The sequence below is a fragment of the Schistocerca nitens genome, chromosome 9, assembly GCF_023898315.1.
Source record: "Schistocerca nitens isolate TAMUIC-IGC-003100 chromosome 9, iqSchNite1.1, whole genome shotgun sequence".
Taxonomy (NCBI): Eukaryota; Metazoa; Arthropoda; class Insecta; order Orthoptera; family Acrididae; genus Schistocerca; species Schistocerca nitens.
Window position 1 is genome coordinate 506,616,474 of NC_064622.1, and position 11,421 is coordinate 506,627,894.

General features: G+C 43.7%; 1 protein-coding gene across 1 annotated transcript in view; it reads right to left on the reverse strand.

The window, feature by feature from the left end:
- LOC126203191 (putative ankyrin-containing lipoprotein Lxx09580) overlaps positions 1-10,897 on the reverse strand; it is a 65,531-nt gene extending 54,634 nt beyond the window's left edge. Inside the window, exons 1-3 of the mRNA XM_049937434.1 lie at positions 10,825-10,897; positions 239-408; positions 70-117 (exon numbers count right to left, since the gene is read on the reverse strand). Coding sequence (XP_049793391.1) covers positions 70-117; positions 239-326 — 136 coding nt within the window. The 5' untranslated portion in view covers positions 327-408; positions 10,825-10,897. The remainder of the gene's footprint in view (positions 1-69; positions 118-238; positions 409-10,824) is intronic.
- Between the last annotated feature and the right edge of the window lie 524 nt (positions 10,898-11,421).

Here is an 11,421-nt window from a genome sequence, read left to right on the forward strand (position 1 = left end):
ACTTCGATATCAAATTAATATACCCGTCTTTCAATCTCTATAAGGAATAACGGGAAAATTAATACTTACCTGTAGTGTCATTTTTTAAACCGTAGACTGTGATGTCAAGATCTGCTTCTGAAAATGTAATTGATACACATATCAGTGGGAAAATTTAACACGTACTTCACTACGTACAAAGACAATTTATTCGTTATCATACTGAGGTATCTGTCATTTGAAAAAATGAAATTTTTACCTGTAATGGGGTCTTGGTCGTTGTATTCAGTAGCTACGACAACTGCCGTATAAATGCAGAGGAACCAAAAAATGCTTCTGTCGAACATAATGAGAGGCGAGAGATGCCGAGCCAGATAAAGAACTTCTTCCTTAAAGATATCTTCTTGAAATTTGCAGACAGTTGAACACCTGTAATTTTATGAATAAATGTAGTTACAAATCTAACGTTCTTTCTACAAACTATAAAGGAAAGTAACTGGAGTAAATTAATGTTTCAGTCTTTGGCGTTACTTCATTTCACAAGGCTTCGTTCTGCGCAATATACGAGGCGTGTTTTTTATGGAAGTACCGTCTTGAAATGTTAAAAAAAAAGACGTGCAAAGATATCTCAATAATTTTATTTTTACATGAAAGCCTGTACCTTAATCTACTTTTCTACATAATTTCCATCAATATTGAAGCACTTGTCATAACGTTGTACCAGTTTTTGAATACCCTCCTCATAGAAGTCTGCCGCCTGACTTGTTAACCATTGCATCACCACTGTTTTGACTTTGTCATCGTCTTGAAGACGCTGATCGCCCAGGTGTTTCTTCAAGTGCAGGAACAGATGGTAGTCATTGGACGCAAGATCGGGGCTGTACGGAGGATGATGTAGAGTTTCCCATCGAAAAGATGTGATGAGATCTTCGGTCTGATTCACCACATGCGGACGGGCATTGTCTTGCAGCAAAACGATGCCCTTGCTCAACTTCCATGGACTGTTGCTTTGATTCTGGTGTGACGTAGGCCACCCAGGTTTCATCGCCAGTAACACTTTGGCTTAAGAAATCACTTTTGGTTTTGTGCACATCCGTCAACATTTTCGGTACCCAACGTGCGCACAATTTTCGGTAATTCAAGTGCTCGGTCACAATGTCGTACAAAACACTACGAGAAACATTAGGAAAGTCATCCCGCAAGGAGGAAATCGTAAAGCGTCTGTTTTCTCTCACCTTATTGTCCACTTCCTGCACCAAGTTTCATTCACGACTGAAGGACGCCCACTCCGTTGTTCATCATGCACATTTGTGCTCTCACCCACTTCCTTACCATTCCATCACTCATAATGTTTTCTCCGTAAACTGCACAGATCTCACGATGAATATCGATCGCTTTTAGGCCTTTAGCACTAAGAAATCTTATAACAGCCCGTACTTCACAGTCGGCGGGACTCACGATTATGGAAGGCATCTTAAACACTCAGTACACAACGTAAACAAGGAAGAATAAAACTTCCTGGCAGATTAAAACTGTGTGCCTGACCGAGACTCGAACTCGGGACCTTTGCCTTTCGCGGGCAATTGCTCTTCCAACTGAGCCACCCAAGCACGACTCACGCCCCGTCTTCACAGCTTTACTTCTGCCAGTACCTCGTAAAGTTTGGAAGGTAGGAGACGAGGTACTGGCAGAAGTAAAGCTGTGAGGACTGGGCGTGAGTCCTGCTTGGGTAGCTCAGTTGGTAGAGCACTTGCCGCGAAAGGCAAAGGTCCTGAGTTAGAGTCTCGGTCCGGCACACAGTTTTAATGTGCCAGGAAGTTTCATATCAGCGCACACTCCGCTGCAGCGTGAAAATCTCATTAAGGAAGAATCAGACTGTAACGGCGTCATTGCGTACATTAAGGTATAGGCTTTCATGTAAAATAAAATTATTGGGATATCTTAGCAAGTCTTTTTTTAAGTTCAAAAGGGTACTTACTTTAAAAAAAAGAACACGCCTCGTACAAGGGCTCATTCAGCTAACTTATTTATCTCAAACATTTCCGAAAACAATTTAGATATCGCAGTTCTGTTTACTTCTCATCATGTGTGATAAAGCGCTCTCTAAAGAACACACTACCCTCTGTCACTCCGTTATTAACTGCAAGGGTGTCGCTATCAACTTCGCTTCCTCCAGTGAGACTTTAGTGAGACACATTACGGGGTGACGTTTCGCGCAGAGGGTGACGTGGGAAGGGGCTGCGTCTCGCCTACGTCAGCGGCATTAGCCGCCTAAACGAGCCTTATTACAAGCAGGCGTTGGTACTTCCCAGCGTGGAGGTGGCCGAAACCTCGGTCTTAGGGATAGGTTCTCATTTTGAGACACTAGATAGACGTCATCTGTTTGCGTCATTTGGAAGTTTGTGCTGGACGGGACCTGAACTCGGATTTCCAGCTAATCGCAAGCGGTCGCCTTCACCACTTCAGCTATCCGTGGGCCGTAGCACGGATACATCAGTGAATGGTACAGTGTCTGTCTGAAGGATACTGTAGCATGAGGATGCAGACACTGTGCACAGATATACAATGTATCAACCACAAATAGCGGCTGCTGCGCGCTGACTCCAATATGACAGGACAATCCCCTAAACACGCTGTAATGAAACCAAAGATATTACTGAGACGGCGGGAATGAAAAGAGCTCGTTATAACATAATTTTACGATAATCATCACATTTTTTAAATCGCGGATATTATAATAGGCAATAGAAAATTAGTAACTAACTAACATTTTCAGTTACCGTAGAATGTGAGATAACAGACAGCTAAACATGATAGTAAACTCTAAAGAAGATACATTTCATTTATTTTACTTGTTCGAAAAGTTACAGCCGATTTTACAGCAGTATGATTACGTAATTATGCCACTACGTTTGATTTTTCCACAGCTACAAATAACAGAAAGACTGCATGAATTAGTTCCTTTCCTGATCACCCCAGATGATGAGTTTCACATTGCTCAGTAATTATTTTGTTGATTATTGATATGGAAATTCCAAAACAATGTTAAATAAAAAATGTTCTTGGAAAGTAAACCGCAAACAGCTATTGTATGATCCTTTATTACTCGTAGTACTGCCGGTTTCACGATGTTAGAGCAGCATCTTCTTCTTCTAGGATCGTACAACAGGTGTTTGCGGTTTATTTTTCAGGAACGCATACCTTCAGCTGCCTTATTATAGTGCTTGCGGAAATAAAAAATAAATGTTGCATGCTACGGAACATCTGAAAGCACAAACGGAAAAAAAACGGGATTCACGTTTTTATTAATATCTTACGTAAAACTGTATAGCATATGCCTTGAGAGGTGACATAATGAACGTGATAAATGTAAGATTATTTTAATATTTGTGTGAGAATAGCCTTAATTTTGAATGTTGGTCAGAATTAATGTGTAATTCAGTAGTATAGAGCGTCACAGAGAAATTTCCGGGCACAAACCGGCACGCGTTGTCTTTATGCTTTTGGGTCTCTTTCGGCTTTAGGAGTTTTGTCGTTCAGGCTCCTGCCGGAGCCATTTTTGGTAATTCTTTCCGGAGACATGGAGAGGTAGTTCTGAAGGCAGTATCTGAGGTGTGAGGCAGACGCGCGGGTTGGCGCTAACTTTTTCTGGGTGCAGAACGTCGGACATGGCGTAACTTAACTGACCTGCACGTCACGCTGTAACTGCCTGAGGACCTGGAATACTCATTGATTCTGGAACACATGTTCGAACTTTCAAACAGAGCCTGTGAAAATCCTGTTATCATTTAACTTACATAGTTTTACGAACATTTGTTGACAACTTCCATTTGAATCCGCTCTGATGTGACGCCACAATTGAGTGATGTGTAAGAAATATCAATAAACTCTTATGAGACTTGAATTATAATTCTATTGTGTTAACATCATTAGGCCGACAGGGTTTTCGACGGTTGAGAGAAAAGTAATGCCTCCACCTTCGTTACTTGGGTTTGGATGGGAACATTTTAATAAACCAAACGCACAAATAATCCTTAGAGTGTGATATTTAATTATCAATATTCACTTTTCCACATAATCGCCAGGCAGTTGGATACATTCCTGCCAACGATGAACAAGTTTTCTGAAGCCGTCATGGAAGAGGTCGACACTGTGTTTCCGCAACACCAGTCTCGCAGTTCTCTCAACGTCTTCATCAGAAGCATAATGATGTCCCCTCGTTATCGAGAGGAGATGGAAGTAAGACGGTGCTAAATTTGGACCGTATGGAGGATGCCATACGATGGTGAGAGCCAGTTCTGCTGTGGTGGTAAGTGAAGTCTGGGCTTTGGCATTGTCATGCTGCAGGAAAACATTTCCCTTTTCCTTTCGGACCCTTTTTTGCCGTCGTTTTAGAGTTCGCAGCGTTGTGATCTAATGCTCTGAATTTATTGTTGTTGCACGATCAACGAAATCAACATGGATAACACCATCTGCGTCCCTGAACACTGTGGCCATGATTTTTCCAGCTGAGGGCTTCGTATTTCTTTTTCAGGGGCGAGTCTTTGTGTCGATATTCCATAGACTGACGTTTCGTTTCCGGGTCGTAATGGTGTACCCAACTGAATAGATAAAGGCGTCACCTTCAGTCTCGTAACGCGAGAGGAGTTCCTGGCAAACTTCGCGTCTGTGCGCTTACATTCCAGGAGTCAGCATCCGGGGTTCTCGTCGTGCACGGATCTGTCGATAGCCAAGCAAAGTAATAATGTGACCCACACGATCTTGTGAAATGCCGGTTGTGCTTGCAATTTCCCTCTGAGTGATACAATATCGTTCTGAATCAATCTGTCAACGTTTTGCTTGTGAAACTCGGTGGTTGCTGTCAGAGAACGTCCAACTCTTTGTTTGTCACGCAGGTCAGATGTTCCCACCTCAACATCTTTAAACATACTCGCCCAATGACACACAGTACTCACATCAACACAATCACCATAAACTGCTTTCATTCTCTGATGAATCTCCTATGGGTTGACACCTCCTGCTGTCAGGAATTCAATGACTGCACGTTGCTTAAATCGCATTGATCGACCGTCTGCGCAGGGTTCCATACTTTACACTGTAACAACACAACCGTTCAATGCTAAGGCTTCCCGCCACCTGGAGCTGTAGAGAAGAGGCTACGGAACAAGTCTACCTGACGCATACCAATGTTGCCAACTGTTGAAGAGTTACAAAGGTAGAGGCATTATTTTTCAGTTAACCCTCGTATTTTTTCGATCTATTTTTTATGCTTCGCAAACCTGCCTATAAACTGTTAGACTGATGCATCATTTGGTATTTGTAGACCAGGGCGTTAAAGCACAGGTGTTCGACCAACCTGTATGGTACACAAAGTGGAACAGTAAGTAGTGAGGGTCGTGCGTTTGCCCACCCCATCTCTGATACACAGGTCATGGTCATGCTACGCCCAGACCCTGCTTCCACCGGAAAGGGCGGCGATTCGTTTGCAGCTCAGGATTCATATGTTTTAAGCACCAAAACGATTGCTTACTTATTCGTCAATTCGTGATTTCATTCGAAAGCAAGAAAATACGAAGTTTTGTACTTTGTCCATATAGTGTTGAATAAACCGAAAAAAATTATTCACAAAGCAGCAGACATTAAATATTCTACTTCCTTAACAGACCTACGAACAAAATAGAAAAAGGTGTACGACTCAACGAATTCGAAAGTCATATCTGCTAACTTGACAGAAACTCCTGACAAGATTTGGTCTTTCGTTAAATCAGTAAACTAATCGAACATTTCTGTGTAGACACTCAGTTCATAATGGCATCCAGATGGAGGATAACGGAGAGAAGGCCGAAACACTAAACGTTTCTTTCCAAAACAGTCTCGCTAGGGGGGGGGGGGGGGGAAATCCCTCAAACAATGGTACTAGACAGTCCCCTGTTTCAACCTATATAAACGACCTTCCAATGACTTTAAAGTGCGCTTCTAAAACTATAAAGTTTATTCACGGCACAAGTGCTTTAACCATGAACCGAAAATATCCCTTGCAAGAAAAGTTCAGATGGTAGCTTAACAGGGCTACAAGTGGTTCACAGAGGACTTTTTAAATTCTAATATCACAATGATTCATATTATACGATTTTAGACAAGCAATAAGGATTTGCTTTCAGCGAAAGTGGGCTTTAATGGTCACAGACTAAATGAAACGCAATATGTAAAAAATTTTAGGGGCTAAATAGATAACAAGATAAAACGTAGTCAACGCACATAGGTAAACAACCAAGAAGTTCAGTTGGGTAGTCAGGCTTGACTTAACTCTCCCTAATGGAATTATCTCCTGCGACAGTGCACTTAATGCAAATAAATTGTTTATTCAGCAGAAGCGATCCACTGTAAACTGACGGTCTTGCAAAACTGTTTTCAAGGATATTACAATTGTTACACACATTTACTTCTTAATGGTGTTTTGTCGCTGACAAGAAACAAACTGGTTTCAGTTGATCTGTGATTTAGACAGTCACAATATAAGACGCAATAATAGACTTCATGTGGAATTTTGCTTCCTTGTCCAAGGCTAAGAACTGAGTTTTGTATTCTGGTGAGAAGATACTGAGCAAGCATCCGTCAGAACATTGGGAATCCCTACCATAAATTCAAAACAACTTTCGTTATCCACGCCTTACCGGAATAAATACATTTAGGAATTTAAAAGCAATAGCTTTCGCTACATAGCTGTGTAACAGGTAGTAACTTGCTGCACATAGCACTCAAATATTTACAAATGTCGGTACATATTTTCATTGAAAAATAAATTGAAGTGAAGTAATTATTAAGGCACCAATAGCAGATGAACAGAAGTGCCCGATGTAACAGAAGAGGCTGCAACTCTCTTCAATGTGTTAGCCTTTATCCTGTTTGACTCGGTTTATCCTGTTTGACTCGATTAAATTTGGATGGCACAACGGCGAAATCGTTAAGCAGTGCGGTGATAGCCTGTTTTTATTACGGTAGACAATCTAAGTCCCTGCAAATCCCCTGTGTTTTGGTAATGTATGTCTTCATGTCCCACACCAGTGAAGCGTCTTACCAGAATCTGTGGAACACGACGGATGAGTAAATGCGTACAAATGGTCTGAGAGTAGTTAGACATGTCTGTAAGAGTGCAAGAGGTCTGTAAGTACTGGAAGTGGACAAGTACGAGTAGGTACCTGCTGCCTGGAAGTTTCTTGACTGAAAGAGACACTGATCGGGCAGAAAATTACGACCGCCTACCTAATAGCCAGTATTGGCACAAATAATAGCGGCGATGCGCAGTGGCATGGAAGCAATGAGGCCTTGGTAGGTCGCTGGATGGATTTGGTTCCACAGGTCGCCCAATTTCCGTAAGTTCCGGGGAGGGGGGCGATGAGTTCTGACACCACCTTCAATCACATCCCAGATGTGTTCGATCGGTTCAGATCTGGAGAGATGAGGGGCCAGCACATCAATGGGAACTCGCCATTCTGTTCCTCGAACCGCTCCATCACACTCCTGGCTTTGTGACGTGGCGAATTATCTTGTTGAAAAGTGCCACTGCTGTCAGGAAACATGATCATCGTGCATGAACCACATGTTGTGTCGTACTTGTAAAGGCACATGTTTTAGCAGCACAGGCAGAATACCCAGTATCAAATCATGGAAACGTGCTCCATTGAGCGTAGATGGAAGAACGAAACTAAAATGAGCTCTAACATGGAAATTAAGCGTTTCCGGACACATGTCCACATAACATCTTTTAACTGCCCAACACTACAACAGCGAATATTGCAGCAATGCCGACCAGACACAGACTGCACACAGCACAGCCAGTGATTTTGATACAGAGCGCTACGTGGTGTTACCAACATAAAAACCTACCTACACATGATACAGGGCAATTCAAGAACATGCGGAGAAATTGAAAGAGCCTTGGCCTCGGAAGTAATCCTGAGCCAGTAAAAGCTTTCGAATGTGAGAAACAACAAACAGCCAAACGATGATGAGCCAAGATAATGCAGTTTTTACATTGTAGGTGTTCAAAACAATCAGCGCGATATTAAAAATACAGGTAAAATAACATCGTAAAAATTTCTAAGTAAGTACCCCAGGTATGGCACCAATTTTGTTAGAGGCTGCCACTCTCCTGGCACTGAGTGTCGCCCCATCCGGAACGGCGTCACGTCCACAAGTGTTCTGATACGGCCGCCATCCGAATAAAAGTGAAGAGGCGTGAGGTGAGGGGAGCGAGGTGACCGTGCAGTCCGACCTCACCCTCCAGATCTTCGCACGGGATGTGCAGCACTGTGCGTGCCACGTAGAAGAGTGCGCCTGTGCTCCGCCTGACCGCCGTTTTCGATCGAAAACGTCCTGTAATCTACAATGTCGCTCAGTAAACGATCAATTATCGTCGCTGAATTTAAGACACATGTACACTGACTGTTCTTGTTGTTAATGACTTTCTAAAGTTTTCGCTCGTTTTGGATTAATTCCAAGACCATAAATCCCTATTCCAAAGTACATTAACTGGATTCGCATTAAATTAATTCGCAACAGCCACTAGCTGCAGAATGGAATGAGGACAAAGAAAATTTGTGGCGTACCGGGACTCGAACCCGTAATTCCCGATTATGGCGAGCGATCGCCTTACCATTTCCGTATCCGCGCACGGCTCACGCCACACGAAAACTTCCATATGTCGCCAGCCATGCGTTATTTCATTACGGCTGTATTCGCCGCAGTGCATCGTAATCGGAATAACACAGGCACTACAATATCCTATTCTAAAGTTATTACACTTCCTGGCCAACCTTTTGAATCACCCTATATACTGTAACGAATTCAGCTTCCATCTCTCCTCCACATTCTTACTCGATTTACCAGAAGCATTGGTGAACCTTGGATGAAGTTTCGCCAACAGGCAAACACGACTTACATATCTGGCCATTTTACAGGCGGCTCCCTAAAAATCTCTGCTGTTGTCGTTCAGATCAGACAAACTTACAGCAAAAGTAACATTCGTTCTGGTATCTACATCTACATCTAAATCTACATGATTACTCTGCAATTCACATTTAAGTGCTTGGCAGAGGATTCATCGAACCACAATCATACTATCTCCCTACCATTCCACTCCCGAACAGCGCGCGGGAAAAACGAACACCTAAACCTTTCTGTTCGAGCTCTGATTTCTCTTTTTTTATTTTGATGATCATTCCTACCTACGTAGGTTGGGCTCAACAAAATATTTTCGCATTCGGAAGAGAAAGTTGGTGACTGAAATTTCGTAAATAGATCTCGCCGCGAGGAAAAGCGTCTTTGCCTCAATGACTTCCATCCCAACTCGCGTATCATATCTGCCACACTCTCTCCCCTATTACGTGATAATACAAAACGAGCTGCCCTTTTTTGCACCCTTTCGATGTCCTCCGTCAATCCAACCTGGTAAGGATCCCACACCGCGCAGCAGTATTCTAACAGAGGACGAACGAGTGAGTGTAAAATGTCTCTTTAGTGGACTTGTTGCATCTTCTAAGTGTCCTGCCAATGAAACGCAACCTTTGGCTCGCCTTCCCCACAATATTATCTATGTGGTCTTTCCAACTGAAGTTGTTCGTAATTTTAACACCCAGGTACTTAGTTGAATTGACAGGCTTGACAATTGTACTATTTATCGAGTAATCGAATTCCAACGGATTTCTTTTGGAACTCATGTGGATCACCTCACACTTTTCGTTATTTAGCGTCAACTTCCACTTACCACACCATACAGCAATCTTTTCTAAATCGCTTTGCAACTGATACTGGTCTTCGGATGACCTTACTAGACGGTAAATTACAGCATCTGCGAACAACCTAAGAGAACTGCCCAGATTGTCACCCACATCATTTATATAGATCAGGAACAGCAGAGGTCCCAGGACGCTTCCCTGGGGAACACCTGATATCACTTCAATTTTACTCGATAATTTGCCGTCTATTACTACGAACTGCGACCTTCCTGACAGGAAATCACGAATCCAGTCACACAACTGAGACGATATCCATAGGCCCGCAGCTTGATTAGAAGTCGCTTGTGAGGAACGGTGTCAAAAGCTTTCCGGAAATCTAAAAATACGGAATCAACTTGAGATCCCCTGTCGATAGCGGCCATTACTTCGTGCGAATAAAGAGCTAGCTGCGTTGCAAAGAACGATGTTTTCTGAAACCATGCTGATTACTTATCAATAGATCGTTGCCTTCGAGGTGATTCATAATGTTTCAATACAATATATGCTCCAAAACGCTACTGCAAACCGACGTCAATGATATAGGTCTGTAGCTCGATGGATTACTCCTACTACCCTTCTTAAACACTGGTGCGACCTGCGCAATTTTCCAATCTGTAGATACAGATCTATCGGTGAGCGAGCGGTTGTATATGATTGCTAAGTAGGGAGCTATTGTATCAGCGTAATCTGAAAGGAACCTAATCGGTATACAATCTGGACCTGAAGACTCGCCCGTATCAAGCGATTTAGTTGCTTCGCAGCCCCTGTATCAAGAAAACATAACACGTAACAAATACAAGTACTGTTAGTAACGCTAATACTTAAATTATGCTATGAGAAGCAGTAGTGTGCTAAAGTGCCTAGCTGACGCTTGTCGATACAGGATTGCATCGGAAGAGCTGTTGCGCCATAGATCGTGGAAAAGAGAGGAAACTCAGTTCTTTTTTCCTTTAGTGATGCTGACCACTTTTAAGAGCGGCGTAGAACCGAGTACAGGAGACCGTTAAGTTGAGGAAAGTGATAGGCACAGCGCAGAGTACGGTGATGGAAGAAATACGTAGAGACTTACGGAACGCGGTCTGCTCTGCCCCGCGCCGCAGCAGCCTGTGAGTCGGATCGCCACCCGTTCTGCCAGCAGTCTCCTCTCCCCTCTGCCCCCGCCCCCCCTCTCCCTCCCTCCCTCCCTCCCCCCGACACCAAGGGCACATTAATAATAGGGCCAATCGCTCTGGCCCCCTTCTCATCTCGTGGCCTCTGCCGACGCGCCTGCACGGTGCCCGCCGCGGGGTGTCCACTCCGGCGCCTTCCTCCCGTCTCCTCTTGAGGTATGCTGCCCACGAAAAGTTAGTTGCCTCAGGAGACGTCACGCACTCACCGTCAACACCGTCCCAGCCTCGACAATGGCCTAAGTTCCTGAAGAATACAGTCCACCACATTCCGAAGTACGGCATATAACTGACGATTGGATCCGAAGAGCTACTGAATAGAGAATACCGTAATTCCTAGTTTTCACACGCTGTTCCAAATGGCTTCAGAAAGCTTTTATGGCACTGAGGCGGATCGATTTAGCAGGCACTCCCCAGCCGAGCGACGACTGGGCGCCCGAGTGCTCGTCAAAGCAGGGACACGCCTGTGCGGCGCTGAGGACACGCCTATTGTCCTCTTG